The 18,933-nt window shown below is 41.5% G+C and overlaps 1 protein-coding gene across 1 annotated transcript in view; it reads left to right on the top strand.

Annotated features, from left to right (window-relative positions):
• The window catches only part of LOC140714414 (stromal cell-derived factor 1-like), a 41,370-nt gene extending 22,703 nt beyond the window's left edge, over window positions 1–18,667 (top strand). Inside the window, exons 3-4 of the mRNA XM_073025694.1 lie at window positions 9,212–9,289; window positions 14,313–18,667. Of these exons, the coding sequence (XP_072881795.1) occupies window positions 9,212–9,289; window positions 14,313–14,328 (94 nt within the window). The 3' untranslated portion in view covers window positions 14,329–18,667. The remainder of the gene's footprint in view (window positions 1–9,211; window positions 9,290–14,312) is intronic.
• The last annotated feature ends 266 nt before the right edge of the window (window positions 18,668–18,933 follow it).

Below are 18,933 nucleotides of genomic sequence, written 5' to 3'. Positions count from 1 at the left end.
TTTATCACTATGTATATAAAAATCAGATCTGGTTTTCATTAATTGATTTTCAATCGGAGATGTAAGTAATAAACTATGTTCCATTTGAAGTTCAACCCTTTGTTTGTAAAGCTCCTTACTAGGAGTGATCGAATATTTCTTGTCAATCTCTTTAATTTTATCAACCAATAAAAGAGTTTCCTTCTTAATGCGTTTTCTCAGACCAACAGAGTAAGAGATAATCTGTCCACGTATATACGCTTTAAAAGTGTCCCAAAGTGTTCCGCAAGAGATATCATCCGTGGAATTAGTTGAAAAGAAGAAATCGATCTGCTCCTTCATAAATTTAATAAAGTCCGGATCTTGCAATAAGGTAGAGTCAAATCGCCATTGTCTAACATTAGAAGCTGTATCCATAACTTTAATAGAAAGTTTTAATGGAGCATGGTCAGAGATAGCTATAATATCATAATTACAACCAATTACCGATGGAATAAAACAAGAGTCAATAAAAAAATAATCAATTCTCGAATAGGAATGATAAACATGTGAGAAAAAAGAAAACTCTTTGTCGTTAGGATGCCGAAATCTCCAAATATCAAAAACTCCATTATCAGTCAAAAAGGAGTTAATACAAGTGGCCGACTTATTGGGTAAAGTCTGAATAGATATAGATTTGTCCATCAAAGGATTTAAACAACAATTAAAGTCACCACCCATTATTAACTTATATTCATTTAGATTAGGTAAAGAAGTAAATAAGGACTTAAAAAAATCAGGACAATCCACATTTGGAGCATAAACATTAACCATAGCAACCTTTTTATTACAGAGTAAACCCGTAATTAACAAAAATCTACCATTCGGATCCGAAAGGATATCATGTTGAACAAATGCAATAGAGGAGTCAATAAAAATTTAAACTCCCTTAACTTTGGCATTCGAATTCGAATGATACTGTTGACCCCGCCAAGACCTAAAAAAGCAATATTTGTCCTCCTTCCTCACACGAGTTTCTTGTACAAAAATGATATGAGCATTAAGTCTTTGGAATACTTTGAAAATCTTCTTTCGTTTAATCGGATGGTTTAAACCATTAGTATTCCAAGACACAAAATTAATGGTCTGAGCCATGCTTCTAAAGTCAACCCTTTGGTACAGAAAGGGTTAACCAAATTATAAACTCATGCACCCGGAAGAGGAACAAAAATAAAGAGCGGACCCGGAAGTGACGACATCGTAGACATATTTGTAGTTCAAAAACAGCCCAAATGAAAAAACTAAAACAAACTGGTAAAAGAAAAATAAAATTAGAAAACAGACCATCCCCCACCCCCACAAGAAAAAGAAAAAAAAGCCAAAATATGGCTAGAAAAAGGAAAAAATGAGACTAATTCTACCCCCATATCAGCGGAAGACCACTCCGTATATAAAGGATATATATTAAAAAAACCACCCCGACTTTAAAAATTATAATCACTATACTAAAACCACACTTCTTAATATACTTAGTTGTAAAAAAAAAGAATATAATCACTAAAAGCTTATAAATCGGGTTATAACCCAAACAAATCAAGAAATATTTAAACTATGATAAGCGATGCATTATAGGAAGAAGACGAGAAAAGAAAAAATAACGCCATCTTAAGCAAAACCAAGAATATTTTTCCAAAAAACCACCATCTTAATAAAAAAAAATCCTTCGAAGGGTTAAAAATACACCTTCGAAGGAACAAAAATAATAGTCAAAAATATAGTATAATGGTTAAAGTGTATAAAGCAGAGCGATTAATATAACGAAAACACACTTTAACTTAAATATAAAGTATAGGATAAACCTACACCAATAACCAGAGACTAACTCTGGTTTGAGGAATCGAAAACCATCTTACACGATCAGAATCACTCATTTATTAGAGAGTAGTGTCTATGGCAGTAGGGAAGTTCTCCTCCAGATACTTTCTCGCTTCAGATGTAGAAAGGAAAACCTGGCGTGGAGCATTCGACGGAGAGATTCTAAGCTTTGCAGGGTATAAGAGCGCAGGTTTTAGAATTTTCTCATAACATTCAGACATCAGAGGTTTAAAAAGAAGCCTTTTCTTCATAACTTCAGGACTAAAATCTTCAACCAAACGGAAGTAGTAATCTTGAAATTTAATCATTCCAGCCCGCCGAGCCACACGAATAAGTTGTTCTTTGTTGTGTACATAGTGAAACCGGACAATTACAACCGAGGGTTTAGCTGGAGCACTCGATGAACGACGCCAAATTCTATGTGCTCAATCAAGTAACGGGGGATTCTCTGGGAAAACCGACGGGAACGCATCTTTTAAAAGTTGAGCAAAATATTTCGAAGGATCGTCTTTTTCTATGCCGTCTGGGAGACCAAGTATACGTAGGTTCTGTCTTCTGGACCGATTCTCAAAGTCGACACTCTTGGCTTTAAGTGTTTCCACCAATTTAATGGTCGAAATTAAATCCTGTTGCAATTTTTCAATTGTCAAATCTCGTTTCCGAGCTTCTTCTTGCAGAGACGCGATAAGAACTTGCTGCTGGTTAATTACTGAATCAGTCTTAACCATATAATCTTGAAAAGCCTTTATATCTTGTTTAAAAACTTGTTGTAGTTCATCGAATTTTTTATCCAAAACCTCCATAAACAGTTCATAAGTTAACTCAGTGCATTGCGGATGAGCTTGCTTCTTTCCATTACCGTTCGGGTTACGCCCAGGTTCTCGTCCTTTGGATCTAAGAGCCATTTCTGTTTGTATATCTTCAAAAATTCACAATAAACTCTTAACGACAAGCCCAAGAAAATAGCAAGAATCTTTTGGTGTAGGTAAAAATAAGTTGGATAAGGGTGATCAAAGGTTAAAAAAAGTAAAGGTTATGGAGCGAATCTAAAACAGTACTCACTCCATGAGCATCTCCCGCTGACCTCTCCATGTGCAAAAGTCTTAGATACATATATAGCTAGGGTGCCTAAGACTTTCACACATTTATGTAGTTACATGCCAGTGTAATAAACCTGATTCTGATATGGGTGAGCCCAGAGAACTGGAATTGTGAGTCCCTGGGATCCAGGGAAGGGAACAGTGCTGACCTGGATCTGGAACCAGCGGTGTGGTGGGGCCTGGAGGGGACCCCAGAGCCTTGGCTTCAGCAGACTGGTACTCCAGCAGAACCAAAGATGAAAACGTGGAACAGCTACCAGATCTCATATGGACAGGAGAATAACATCCAACGTTAATTGTTTCAAGAGCATCATTTTCTAGTTCCAAGTGCTTGGAAAAGATGCAAAACAGCTCAGAATGTGAGACCAGAGTCCCTACTGCAGCTTGTGAGCTGGAGAAAGGACAATACATTGCAGAGTATCTGGAACTTGTACCAAGCCAACTCCCAAACTCAACAGACCAAGAGTCCACAGCAGACAACAGAGGGACTTTAAAAGTTGGAAGGTTTTAAGGTGGGAAAAATCTGATAAATACAGTCAGGGTAGACAAATGGAATCTTCTCCCCAGAGTGGAATTGACAAAACACAAGAACACTCATTTCAGGTGAGGGGGGAAAGTTCAAAGGCTACATGCAACGTGACTTCTTTTACCTGGAACAGGCAGGTAGAATGCTGGTCGTTAGGAGCCTTTTGAATAGATTCATGAATATGTAGGGTGCGTGTGAAAGGTGAAATGATTAGTTTAAATTGGTATTGACTTTGGCACAGGCATCATGAGCCAAAATGTCTGTTCCTGCGCTGTTCTGTTCCGTGTTCTATAAACACAAGAGACGCTGGAAATCCAACACTATGCACACAACATGCTGGAGGAACTCAGCAGGTCAGGCAGCTTCTATGGAAATGAATAAACAGTCGACATTTCAGGCTGAGACATGTCTTAAGGACTCGAAAGGAAGGGGGAAGATGCCAGAATAAGTAGGTGCAGTGAGGGAGGGAGTACAAGCTCGGAGGTGATGGGTGAAAGTAGATGGCTAGGGAAGTGGGGTAGGTGGATGAATAAAGAGCAGGGAGCTGGAAAAGGTCAAGGGCTGGAGAAGAAGAAATCTGATACGAGAAGGGAGTGGAACATAGGAGAAAGGAAAGGAGGATGGGCACCAGGTGGAGGTGAGGTGATAGACAGGTGAGGAGAAGAGGTAAGAGACTAGAGTGGGAGATGGAAGAAGAGGGAAGGCAGAGGGAGAAAATTACCAGAAGTTGGAGAAATCAGATTCCATCTAAAAGTGTCTTTAATACCATTAGATATAGGAGCAGAACTGAACCATTTAGCTCTGCCATTTCATCATGGCTGATCCACTTTCCTCTCCCCTTATCCCTTCATAACCTGACTAATCAAGAATCTATCAATGTCTGCCTTAAGTATACCCAGTGACTTGGCCTCCACTGTCGCTTGTGGCAACAAATTCCACAAATTCAGCACTCTTGTGCTAAAGAAATTCCACCTCAATTCCGTTCTAAATGATGTCAGTTTATTCTGAGGCTGTGATCTCAGGTCCATTTGTGGAGATCCAGAGTTCACAAGTTTTCCAAAACTCACCAGCCTAACCACCTCACTGACGATGCTATGTGTGTGTCAGTAATGTCCAGCTCAGGAGCAGCCATTGTTCACATTATGGCCAGGTTAAGGTCAATAGAAATGTTGCCTGATCTACAAGCGCACCAATTCCACAGCTTTGGTTTAACTTCCAATGTATTCACACTGCTATTGTCCTTCAGTCCCCCGAGTGTCTGTGACTATATGACATACCAAAGGAGCAGAATTAGACCATTCAGCCCATCGTCTGCTTTGCCATTGGATCATGGGTGATACGGTAATCCCCCTCAACCCATTCTCCCGCCTTCTCCCTCTAATACGGAGTGGGCTCCTGGAGGAGGCAGTTGAGGCAGATGCAATAATAATACGTGAAAGACTTTTGGACAGGTACGTGACTAGCAAAAGTTTACATACATAGAACATGGAACAGCACAACGCTGGAGCAGACTCTTCACTTTCTGTGCTGAGTTTAGTGGGTATTAACGCACAAATATAACAAACCCCAGGTTGAGGCTGTTGAAATGGGTGACATCAGACCTTGGTGCTTCTAATCCTGGGATGGATCATTTGGTCCACCCATCATTTGTGGAGATCCACAGTCCACAAGTTTTCCAACCCCCACCAGCCTGACTGTCTCACTTGCCGATGCCGTGTGTGGCTCAGACACTAACGTCCAGCTCGGGAGCAGCCACTGTTCACATTATGGTCAGGTAAAGGTCAACAGAAATAATGCCAGATCTACAAACACAACAATTCCACAGCTTTGGTTTAACTTTCAATGTGTTGACACTGCTGTCATCCTTCAGTCCCCTGGGTGCATCAGTGCTAATGATGAACTGCACATCTGGAACTACTCAGACCCGTCACCTCCCAGTCGTCTGGCACCAAGAGCAAGTTGTTCAGCAAAAGCTCTGAGCAGATTGTTTATTTTATATTGGTGATGGGGTGTGAATTTTCCAGCTTATCCAGTGCCCAGGAAGAACATGAAATTGGGAAGTATCCTCTCTTCCGTTTATGATCACTTAGGGAATACTAGGTTTTTGTTTGTATAATTCATTTAATTCTCTTACACTGTCATAAGTCCTTGTAATGTTAAGGGAGGTATAAATCCTCTTGGGTGCCGCAGAATGTAGTGGTTAGCGTGATGCTATTACAGGTCAGGGCACCAGAGTTTGGAGTTCATTTCCGACGTGTCAGTAAAAAGTTTGCACATCCTCCCTATGAACATGTGGGTTTCCTCCGGGTGCTCTGGTTCCCCCCACATTCCAAAGACTGAGGTTAATTGGTCTTTGTAAATTGTTCTGTGATTAGGCTAGGGTTAAATAGGTGGTTTGTTGGGCGGTGCAGCTCGTTGGGCAAGACGGGCCTGTTCTCCACTGTATCTCTAAATGAACAAATAAATAAATAAATCCCACTGCTAAAGGTGATTCTCAGTCACTAAATTACCAAGATTTTATTCCCTGGAAAATAGGAGAATGAGGAGAGATTTGAGGAATACAGTACAAAATTATTAAGTGTATAAATAGGGTAAATGCAAGCATGATTTTTCACCGAGGTTGGGAGAACCTAGAACTTGAGCTTATAGGTTAAGGGTGAAAGGTGAAATATTTAATGGGACCCTCTTCACTCAGAGCATGGTGAGAGTGTAGAACGAGCTGCCAGAGGAAATGGTAGATGAGGGTTTGATTTCAGCATTTCAAAGGTCCAAAGGTCAAATTTAACGTCAGAGGAATGTATACAATATACATCCTGAAATGCTTTTTCTTCACAAACATCCATGAAAACAGAGGTGCCCCAAAGAATGAACAACAATCAAACGTGAGAACCCCAAAGTCCCCCCCAGCTCCCCCCTCCTGCACATAAGCGGCAGCAAGCAGCGATCCCCCCTCCCCCCTGGCAAAAATAAACACGCATCGGTACAATCACCAAGCCCAAGCGTGTGCTAAGCAATAGCAAAGACACAGACCAAAGTTACCCCAGAAATTTTGCATTTCATCTGAAATTCGACAACCTACAGCTTGACCTGGCAAGGGAGAAGGGGGTGTCCCCCATTTTCACAGCGAGCGGGAGACATAGCAACAACCCACCGGTTTACGATCTTAAAAGTCCATTCCACCGCTTTTTTCGAGCTCTGTGTCCAAAGATTGCAAAGACCTTGGGTCTTTGGGTCCACAGCGAAAGATTTTCCGGCCTCCCCAATGACACACAAGTCTCCTGCCGTGACACCATCCTCGATCCGCCCGTCTCTAGAGCCCCGAGATCTTATACTTCCAAACATGATCGAGGTTCTCAGGCCAAACCCTTGACATGTCAAATAACGGCCATTTGTGGAACCCCGAGAGCGGGTCCCATTCCCACAAGGAACTGAAGCCTGCCTGTAACTCCAGGTCAGGGTCTTCAAAAGAACCCTGAAAGGGAAAAATAAAGATAGTAAAGGTAGAGCTATGTGGATAAGCCCATGGCTGGGAGGGGTACAGAGGTCAATGACCAGGTGTAGATTGATAGGACAAGGCAGAAGAATAGTTCAGCATGGACCAGATGGGATGAAGGATCTTTTTTTGTGCTGTCGTGTTCTCAGTCTCAGTAAGCTGTAGAACTAGACAGTACTTTGCAATGTAGCACAGCATACACGGGAATTTTGAAAGTGAAAGCTGCTCGCCAAAAGTTACCGGGAAAACATCTTTGCATATTTCAGCGTAAGGTGAATGAAACTGCTCAGACTCTATGTGAACTTGTGAACTTGTGAACAGGAATGGACAGGAGGAAGAGTATAGGAAACTGATACAGGACTTTGTGATATGGTGCAACTCAAACTACCTGCGTCTCAATATCACCAAGACCAAGGAGATGGTGGTGGACTTTAGGAGATCTAGGCCTCATATGGAGCCAGTGATCATTAATGGAGAATGTGTGGAGCAGGTTAAGACCTACAAGTATCTGGGAGTACAGTTAGACGAGAAGCTAGACTGGACTGCCAACACAGATGCCTTGTGCAGGAAGGCACAGAGTCGACTGTACTTCCTTAGAAGGTTGGCGTCATTCAATGTTTGTAGTGAGATGCTGAAGATGTTCTATAGGTCAGTTATGGAGAGCGCCCTCTTCTTTGTGGTGGCGTGTTGGGGAGGCAGCATTAAGAAGAGGGACGCCTCACGTCTTAATAAGCTGGTAAGGAAGGTGGGCTCTGTCGTGGGCAAAGTACTGGAGAGTATAACATCGGTAGCAGAGCGAAGGGCGCTGAGTGGGCTACGGTCAATCATGGAAAACCCTGAACATCCTCTGCATAGCACCATCCAGAGACAGAGAAGCAGTTTCAGCGACAGGTTGCTATCGATGCAATGCTCCTCAGACAGGATGAAGAGATCAATACTCCCCAATGCCATTCGGCTTTACAATTCAACCGCCAGGAGTAAGATATGTTAAAGTGCCGGGGTTAGGACTCAATGTATTTAAGTAAACTACTTAAGAACTTTTTAAAAGCTATTTATTAATGCTTTTTGAGAGGGTGATTTTAGATGCATATCATATTTTTACTGAGTTAAGTATTGTATGTAATTAGTTTTGCTACAATAAGTGTATGGGACATTGGAAAAAATGTTGAATTTCCCCATGGGGATGAATAAAGTATCTATCTATCTATCTTGTTGGCTTGAGGGAAATGAAAACAGCATAGGAATTTTTCCTCATTGCTGTTCTCCTCAAGCCATAAAGTTCCTATAGGATCTTAGCAGTTTCTTTTGCCTTACATTTCTCCATCTTTTGCTCTAAAGGAAAATTGTCAGTAATTTTGACAGAGAAATATAATATTAAAATTTGAGTACAATAGTTTCTGTGCATTTTGGATTATAATTGATATCTGGCATTTTGTTGCAAACTGAGATGTTCACATTCCAGTAATTTACTCATTAAATCTCTGAGAGCTGAAGGAGAGAATTAGGGGGTTTCTCAGAACTCCTTCGATTTCACTCTGAGCTTTACTCCCTGGGTCCCTGGGCACTCCCACAGCATTATTGGTCAAACTGCCAGGGGCAGAATGCAGTTTCTCCTTGCACATGTTCCAATCTCAAGGTCATGCAGCAGAAAAGTAGGGCATTCAGCCCATCATACCCTCTGCTCTGCTGTTGATCCTATCCTCCAGCACTAGGAGCATCGCTTTCCATTCTCCAAGAGTTTATCGAGACACCTATTTAATCCGATCACCACCATTCCTTTCCCAGTTTAGATTACGAATGCACCAAGTTATGGACTGACCAAGCCTATGGGCATCAAAAGTTAAAGGGAGAATGGGGTTGAGAGTTCAAAGTTCAAAGTAAATTTATTATCAAACTGCGTATGTCACCATATACTACACAGAGATTCACTTCTGTGCACAAATTCACAATAGAACAAAGAAATACAACAGAATGAGTGAAAATCTACTCCTGGACAGACAACCAATGTGCAAAAGAAGACAAACTATGCAAATACAAAAAAAATAAATAAATTTACAAATAATATTGAGAACAATGATAACTTTGAGGGATAATAAATCAGCCATGATGGAATGGCGGAGCAGACTCGATGGGCCAAATGGCCAAATCCTGCTCCTAATGTCTCATGACTTTCTGGTGTTTTGTTTTCTTTGGTGATTTAACTACAATGCAAAGAAAATCGACCCACTCACTCATGTATGTTGATCTTTTGCTTCACAGAGCCACTCTGAAGAACAACGGTGACCAAATCTGCATTCATCCCAAAACCAAGTGGCTCCGGTTCAGAAACAAATATCTGTAAGGAACAGAAAAACCCTGCGGCCATCTTAAATTATTGTCGCATAAGGCACTGAGATTAAGTACACCTATTGCTGGCTCTTATATTTTCAAATGAAATCTTTTTTATAAATTTGTGTGTACAAAGCATACTTCCTTAGTTTCCTGTAATAATGATTTCCTGAGACATCATTTGTCACAGCAGCCCTGAGTTACCCAAAGGTATCAGTGGAGGATTTTTTTTGGGTATTTTTGTTTCTTATTGGAATGTTAGAGAAATAATATAACAGGCAAATGAATTAAACGTTGCCTATTTACGGCACAGTCCTTTTCATCTGGGGAAAGTACTCTCTCCTTTTGTTTTTCTAAGAAGCATTGAAAATAAATCAGGTAATGAACTTTAATAATGGTAATTATCCCAATTCAGTTCAAAACTCTGTCAATAAATTCACACCATTAATGGAATATCAGCTTTCCTTTGTGCTATGCAAACAGTTTATTAGTTATTCTGGTACGAGTCCTTGGGTTAAAGACGGACACCAGGCATCTAACAACACTTGACTGGCAGCCCACTGCTTTGTGATGCCACTGACTCTGGGGGTGGGGGCGGGGGGAAGGAGGTGTTGTTGAGTTCAGGGAACGGAGCCTGTGACCTGGGATCCAGGAATAAGAGGAGCTCGTGAACAATTACTGGGTTGGATGTAAGTTGTTTGGACTGCAATAATTAACACATTAATGTACAGCACAAGGCACTTCATTGCTTTAATAATGGAAGGCTTGCTACGTTCTGCGTGGCACTCCTAATTTTTTTAGCTTTATTAGTCATATGTGTGTCAAAATATTGAAATATATAGTAAAACAAGTCATTTTGTGTCAAAGACCAACAAAGTCCGAGGATGTGCTGGGGTACAGCCGCAAGGGTTGACATGTTTCCGGCGCCAAAATAGCATGGCCATAAATTACTTCTCCTAACTGGTACACGTTTAGAATGTGAGAGGAAACTGGGACAACCAGGGGAAACCTATGGGTCACGGGGAGAACCTGCAAACTCCTTACAGAGAGCAGTGGAGTATGCGGTCACGGGGAGAACGTACAAACTCCTTACAGAGAGCAGTGGAATATGCGGTCACGGGAAGAACGTACAAACTCCTTACAGAGAGCAGTGGAGTATGCGGTCACGGGCAGAATGTACAAACTCCTTACAGAGAGCAGTGGAATATGCGGTCACGGGAAGAACCTACAAACTCCTTACAGAGAGCAGTGGAGTATGCGGTCACGGGCAGAATGTACAAACTCCTTACAGAGAGCAGTGGAGTATGCGGTCACGGGCAGAATGTACAAACTCCTTACAGAGAGCAGTGGAATATGCGGTCACGGGAAGAACGTACAAACTCCTTACAGAGAGCAGTGGAGTATGCGGTCACGGGGAGAACGTACAAACTCCTTACAGAGAGCAGTGGAATATGCGGTCACGGGGAGAACCTACAAACTCCTTACAGAGAGCAGTGGAATATGCGGTCACGGGGAGAACCTACAAACTCCTTACAGAGAGCAGTGGAGTATGCGGTCACGGGCAGAATGTACAAACTCCTTACAGAGAGCAGTGGAGTATGCGGTCACGGGCAGAATGTACAAACTCCTTACAGAGAGCAGTGGAATATGCGGTCACGGGGAGAATGTACAAACTCCTTACAGAGAGCAGTGGAATATGCGGTCACGGGAAGAACGTACAAACTCCTTACAGAGAGCAGTGAAATTGAACTCTGCTCACTGCACTGAGAATGTTGCTCTAACCGCTACACTACTGTGGTGCTCTCTTTAAATGTTAAAGAGACACTTTAGATACAAGATTGTAGGAAGCCACTGGTCTGGTTTGTTACCCATATTGCTATGAACATATAACCATATAACCATATAACAATCACAGCACGGAAACAGGCCATTCCGGCCCTCCTAGTCCGTGCCGAACTCTTAATCTCACCTAGTCCTACCTACCCGCACTCAGCCCATAACCCTCCACTCCTTTCCTGTCCATATACCTATCCAATTTTACCTTAAATGACACAACTGAACTGGCCTCTACTACTTCTACAGGAAGCTCATTCCACACAGCTATCACTCTCTGAGTAAAGAAATACCCCCTCCTGTTTCCCTTAAACTTTTGCCCCCTAACTCTCAAATCATGTCCTCTCATTTGAATCTCCCCTACTCTCAATGGAAACAGCCTATTCACATCAACTCTATCTACCCCTCTCAAAATTTTAAATACCTCAATCAAATCCCCCCTCAACCTTCTACGCTCCAATGAATAGAGACCTAACTTGTTCAACCTTTCTCTATAACTTAAGTGCTGAAACCCAGGTAACATCCTAGTAAATCGTCTCTGCACTCTCTCTAATTTATTGATATCTTTCCTATAATTCGGTGACCAGAACTGTACACAATATTCCAAATTTGGCCTTACCAATGCCTTGTACAATTTTAACATTACATCCCAACTTCTGTACTCAATGCTCTGATTTATAAAGGCCAGCAATCCAAAAGCCTTCTTCACCACCCTATCTACATGAGACTCCACCTTCAGGGAACCATGCACTGTTATTCCTAGATCTCTCTGTTCCACTGCATTCCTCAATGCCCTACCATTTACCCTGTATGTTCTATTTGGATTATTCCTGCCAAAATGTAGAACCTCACACTTCTCAGCATTAAACTCCATCTGCCAACGTTCAGCCCATTCTTCTAACCGGCATAAATCTCCCTGCAAGCTTTGAAAACCCACCTCATTATCCACAACACCTCCTACCTTAGTATCATCGGCATACTTACTAATCCAATTTACCACCCCATCATCCAGATCATTTAAGTATATTACAAACAACATTGGGCCCAAAACAGATCCCTGAGGCACCCCGCTAGTCACCGGCCTCCATCCCGATAAACAATTATCCACCACTACTCTCTGGCATCTCCCATCTAGCCACTGTTGAATCCACTTTATTACTCCAGCATTAATACCTAACGACTGAACCTTCTTAACTAACCTTCCATGTGGAACTTTGTCAAAGGCCTTGCTGAAGTCCATATAGACTACATCCACTGCCTTACCCTCATCAACATTCCTCGTAACTTCTTCAAAAAATTCAATAAGGTTTGTCAAACATGACCTTCCACGCACAAATCCATGCTGGCTACTCCTAATCAGATCCTGTCTATCCAGATAATTATAAATACTATCTCTAAGAATACTTTCCATTAATTTACCCACCACTGATGTCAAACTGACAGGTCTATAATTGCCAGGCTTACTTCTAGAACCCTTTTTAAACAATGGAACCACATGAGCAATACGCCAATCCTCCGGCACAATCCCCGTCTCTAATGACATCTGAAAGATCTCCGTCAGAGCTCCTGCTATCTCTACACAAACTTCCCTCAAGGTCCTGGGGAATATCCTGTCAGGACCCAGAGATTTATCCACTTTTAAATTTCTTAAAAGCACCAGTACTTCCACCTCTTTAATTGTCATAGGTTCCATAATTTCCTTACTTGTTTCCCACACCTTACACAATTCAATATCCTTCTCCTTAGTGAATACCGAAGAGAAGAAATCGATCAAAATCTCTCCCATCTCCCCCGGCTCCACACATAGCTGACTACCCTGATTCTCTAAGGGACCAATTTTATCCCTCACTATCCTCTTGCTTTTTATATAACTGTAGAAACTATAGAAACTGTCAACTGTAGAAACAGGTTGATCTGGCCAATTAAAGTGTTGATGTCTGTTCTTTTGTAACATTTAAAATGATCTTAAAATTGTGGAAGTGTGTTGTTGGACATATATAAAGATTAACTTCACTCGTTACAATTACATCAAAGCACACAGTGCAATGCATTGTTTATGTCAGATCAAATCAGTGAGGGTTGTGTTGGGCGGCCCACAAGTGTCATCACGCTTCTGGCACCAACATAGCATGCCCACAACTTACTAACTTTAACCTTTGGATTGTGGGTGGAAACCGGAACACCTGGAGGAAACCCATGTGCTCACAGGGAGAACGTACAAACTCTCTACAAGCAGCACTGGGAATCGAACCGTGATCTTACAAATGATGCAGTAAACCAGTGTGCTAACTGCTACACCAATTCCTCAGTATTGTTTCTCCTTTGGTGCTAGCAGTTCTGGCTACAAATGGGGATATGAATGACAGCTTGGTGCATGACCCTGAATGTCAGTGGTGGAGAGTGTCCCAGAGAAGGGCAGCAATCCATGGTGGGGGCTTGTGAGGTCCCAGCACTGTGAACTCCCCACTGAAACAGTTAGAGGTCCCTCTGGACTGTTCACCCCAATCCTACACTGGAAAATAATTGCCTCTGCTCTGTGTGTTGTGCACAGCTGACCACAGGTACACGACTCACACAAGGGCAATGCCAACATGTGCATCCTACAGTGTAATGTGTCAAGTTACTGCAAGGAGGTTAAACTTAACAGGAAAGACATCAATGCTTGAAAAACTGCAGAGAAAATTTACAAAGATGTGCCAAGACTTGAGGACCTGAGTTATAGGGAATGGTTGAATACATTAGAACATTATTCCCTAGATCGCGAGAGAATGAGAGGAAATTTTATAGAGGGGTATAGGTAGCAAAAATGCCAGCAGGCTTTTTCCACTGAGGTTGGGTGATACTACAACCAAAGGTCATGGGTTAAGTGTGAAAGGTGAAATGTTTAAGGGGAACATTAGGGGAAACCTCTTCATTCAGAGGGTGGTGTGAAGGAGGAACAAGCTGTCAGTGGAATTGGTAGATGTAGGTTCGATTGTAACATTTAAGAGACCTTTAGATAGGTACATGCTTGGGAGGGGTATGGAGGGATGTGGTCAATGTGCAGGTCGATGGGACTAGGCAGAGAAAAGGTTAGCATGGACTTGATGGGCTGAAGGGTTGTAGTGCTCTATGACTGTATTAACAGCGTGAGCCAGTGTATTGATTGAACAAATATAAATATCACCTAGTTTTTCATAAAAATTTTGTTAACTTTCAGGAAATCGAAGATGTAAAGGCTACTAAAGCCGTGCAGATCCTGTATGCTGAAGAAACTGATTTATATTCCATGAAGATTGGGATCTGGCACAGTTCATCACTCAGTAACCGAGCATTGATATTATTTACCAGCTCAGTGATATTATTTACCAGCTCAGTGATATTATTTACCAGCTCAGTGATATTATTTACCAGCTGAATGTTAATAACAACACACGCTGAGAAATGCTTTCAGATTCAGCTTAGCAACTGTCTTATTAAGGCTTTCATCCTCCACATGCTAACCTTAAGTTTGGACATTTAATAAAGATGTACAATGATGAGCATAAGTATTGCATGAGAAGACAATGCCTTGGGCTAGTGTGGTTTGCTCGGGATTTCTGACCTGCTGAGGTGACATTGCAACTTACTTCCTTCACCCAATAATGTCCATTTCCCCAACTATTCCAATTAAACCATTGTCTGATGTAGGGCCTCAGCCTGTAACATCAGCTGTTTATTCATTTCTATAAATGCTGCTTGACCTGCTGAGTTCTTCCATCATTTTGCACGTGTTGCTCTGGATTTCCAGCATCTGCAGAATCTCTTGGATTCCAATTAAACATCACAATTTCCTGACCAAAAGGGAGGAGACCTCCTCCCCTGACCTCCACCCTGAGGTCAATGAGTGATCTCCCATCACCGATCAGGTCACAGGTGATAGTGACAATGGTCTTAAATATGGGGACCTATCCATCTGCCACCAGAGTCCCAGAAGGGAATTCATCAAATTTAAATGTTAATCACACGTGAAAGTAAATTAGCAAGGGGAATACGGGACAAGAATACCAGTTGGTTTTGGCAAAGAGCTATGAATTAAATTGAATTTAATTGAATGATCTTTATTGTCATTATACATAGGTACAATACTTTAATAACAAAGAAATCATTGATGTTTTCAACATGGCAGGATCTTGTGAGATTTGTGGCAGAACTGTGCCAGGTGCCCTGGCGGCAGAGGATGCAGACTGGGAAGGTGTAGTAAAAGCAGACAAGGCAAATCGTTGGAGTGTGATTAGTAGATGGTATAAACTGCAACCACTGTGCGCTGGTGGTGGAGGATACAAGTGACAACCCTGTGACAACAGGTATTGCTTTGCGCTGGATGGCGTTAGGCTCCTGTGGCTTTTGGGAAATCCACTCATCCCAGCATGGGTTGTGGGGTGGAGATAAGTTTCTATCAAAGGAGGTGTAAGGTGTTCCTTACCTCTGTTAGCCTGCAGGTCACCCTTGGACAAGGCGTAGCACCTGCTTAGCCCCTGATCAGGGTCATGTGCAGCATGGGAGTAGGTAGTGGATGGTTGGATGAGCAGTTGGTGCATATCACAAGTTGTGGTTATGTAACCACTGAAGCCAGCTAGACAATCTCTGGAGAGTATTGATAATGGCTGGATTGCCCATCTTGTAAAGACAATGCCCAGAAGAAGCAAAAAACTTCTGTAGAAAAATTTGCTGAGATCAATCGTGGTCATGAGACCATGATCACCCACATCACATGACATGGCACATAATGATGATGATGATGATGACGATTCTCCCCAGCAAGCGCAAAATGTTCTGTCATACCCCAACTTGTGTCTCATAGATGATGGAAATAATTTGGGTTTCCAAGATATGAGTCATTTGAGGTGAGATACTTAGCCTTTGACCAACTATTTAAGCATTGATAATTATGTGAATGGTACAGTGGAGTTCTGGTTAATGGTGACACCAGGATATTGATACTGGGGGCTTGGTTGCCATGATATCATTGAATATCAAGGGCTGGTACTTAGACTGTCCCTTGTGGGAGGTGATTATTGCCCAAACACTTTTGTAGTGATTGTGTTGCTTTGCCACTTATCTCACCTAGTCTGAGTGTTATCTGGGCCGTGCTGCATGCTAGCACAGGCTGCTGAAGAGTTACAATTGGGCTTAAACCCTATGACTAACCTCTCACCTTAAATGGAGAGTCGCATGTATCATTCCACAGTGAGGTGTTGGCGCCAAGAGGGAAATGATACATCGGTCCCTGTGGACTGGCTAAAGAGACTCAGCAGGAAGAATAAACATAATAGCAGCCACCAGCTGGACCAAAAAAACATTAGCACACTAAAAATGGTCATGAGAGTAAATCTGTTAGTGTTTTGGTCTGCATCTCACAACACACAAACTTTCCTTGAAAAATGCAGAGCGAAATATACATTCCACATGAGTTACAACTTTCAGAATAATTCATACTCATTTTCCTTTGCTGAACATTTTCTTTTGAAGGATCCCTGTTGCACAATGATACATCTCAGTGTTCGTTCAGCTCAGTGACCAGCTGCCCATCTCTGAATCAGAAGATGTTTTGGGCTCATGTCTGTACTGGTGCTAAGTTCATCAAACTGGACCTTATCTAGTGTTGGACAGAGATGAACCCTATCAGCCCACAGATACACCCAACGATATTCTTCTGAAAACTCTGACCCACGGTGGAATAATCTGCAGGAGATGGAATGTTATGTTGAAGTTGTATAAGATATCGGTGAGGTCTAATTGGGAGGATTGTGTGCAGTTTTGGTTTCCTGCCTACAGGAAAGATGTAAATAAGGTTGAAAGAGTGCAGAGAAAATTTATGAGGATGTTGGCAGGTCTGGAGGACCTGAGTTATAAGGAAGGACTTTATTCCTTAAAATGTAAAAGACTGAGAGGAGATTTGACTGAGGTCTACAAAATTATGTGGGGTGTAGATAAGCAAAAGAAGCAAGCTTTTCCCACTGAGATTGGGTGGGACTACAATTGGAGGTCATGGGTTAAGGCTGAAAGATGAAAAGTTTAAGGGGAACATGAGGGGCAACTTGTTCACTCAGAGGGTCGTGAGAGTGTGGAATGAGCTGCTAGTGCAAGTGGTGCACACAAAGTCTATTTTAACATTTAAGAGAAGTTTGGATAGGTAAATGGATGGCAGGAGTATGGAGGTCAATGGTCCAGTGCAGGCCGATGGGAGTAGGCAGTTCTAATGGCTTAGCATGGAGTAGAAGGGGCAAAGGGCCTGTTTCTATGCTGTACTTTTCTATGACTCTAATCTGTCTGTCACCTCATGACCCTTTGAAGATTCCTACTGCATTCATTGTCTTTGCGAGTTAGTTCATTGGACACACACTACCTTTGGTGGCTTTCTGAATTGAAGAAAGATGTTTATGCAGATTGCAAACTGAGGAAAACACTTGCCAAACATTTTATGAAGAAATAAGACAAGAGTATTTAGTGACAAACATCATGCAAGAAGAAACATTTAAGCAAGTTCAGATATACTTAAAACCGTTCACTCAAATTTCTTAAAGGAAAACTACCAGCAATAACCTATAGGCTATGAATATACATTCAGTTTTATTAAACAATATCAATGTTCTGGATGATGGGTACATATATTTAGTGTATTTTGTTACAGGGTGGTCTAAATAAAAACTGAATTACTTCTGGAAATGAGTATGGAGGACCCAAGGGAAGGATTGCATTCTATATGTCACTCATTATAAACATAAGACCCATACAATGGGGCTGATTTCTCTCTCTTACCTAATGATCTGTATCAGCTATTGATTTTGTCCTTGAATATTCTGCATTGTTTTCCAAATATTTCACAAATACAGTAATGTGCAGTAATTGCAGATTCCGAAGCCTTTCTGTCTGACAGCATTCCCGGGGCAGGATCGCTCATTGTAACACAATACAATGCTATTTTGCAAGGCTCCTCATAATTTGTTCTAAAATTACGGAGTCTTTGTGCCTGCTCCCAGGAGCTCAGTTCACTTTGTTTGTTTGATTTCCTGCTCCCAGTCTGCAACCACTGCAAAGCAAAGTGCCAAATTTGTGGAAGTTTTCATTCCTCTGCTAAACTCCAGAAAATGTGAAAAGAAATGTTTAAAGTTCAAAGTAAATTTATTCTCAAAGTTCAGATATGTTATCATATACAATGCTGAGATTCATTTTCTTGCAAGCATTCACCGTAAATACGAAGAAACGCAATAGAATCAATGAAAAACTGCACAGGAGGACAAGCAACAACGTGCGAATACAAAAAGAAAATAATCAAAATAATCAAAATAATCAAAATAATCAAAATAATAGACAAAAATAATAAATATAGAGAATATAAGATGAAGAGACCTTGAAAGTGAGTCCATAGGTTGTGGAAACAGTTCAGAGTTGGGGCGAGTGAATTTGAATGAAATTATCCTCTCTGGTTCAAGAGCCAGGCTGAGGGATATCTATTTCACAAAAGTTATTGAATACGGACATTATTATATATTGTTTTGCAATTGTTATACAAATAAAAGCATATTTAATTTACCTTTAGCCTGTTCATTATGTTGGTAACTAGACATTGCTGATAGACCATTTGCTAAGTTGACAATGTTTGGGTTACAGATGTCCATCAAGTGGTTGTCTTGGGTAGAAAATTACACCTACCTTCAGATTCAGCAGATGCTGGAAATCCCGAGTAAGAAACACAAAATACTGGAGGAAGTTAGCAAGTCAGGCAGCATCTGTAGAGAGGAATAAACAGTTGATGCTTTGGGCCGAGATGCTTTACTTAGGTCTGGAAAGGAAGGGGA

Source organism: Hemitrygon akajei, chromosome 21 (assembly GCF_048418815.1).
Source record: "Hemitrygon akajei chromosome 21, sHemAka1.3, whole genome shotgun sequence".
Taxonomy (NCBI): Eukaryota; Metazoa; Chordata; class Chondrichthyes; order Myliobatiformes; family Dasyatidae; genus Hemitrygon; species Hemitrygon akajei.
Note: the sequence above shows the minus strand (reverse complement) of the source record. Positions and strands in the feature narration are given on the sequence as shown.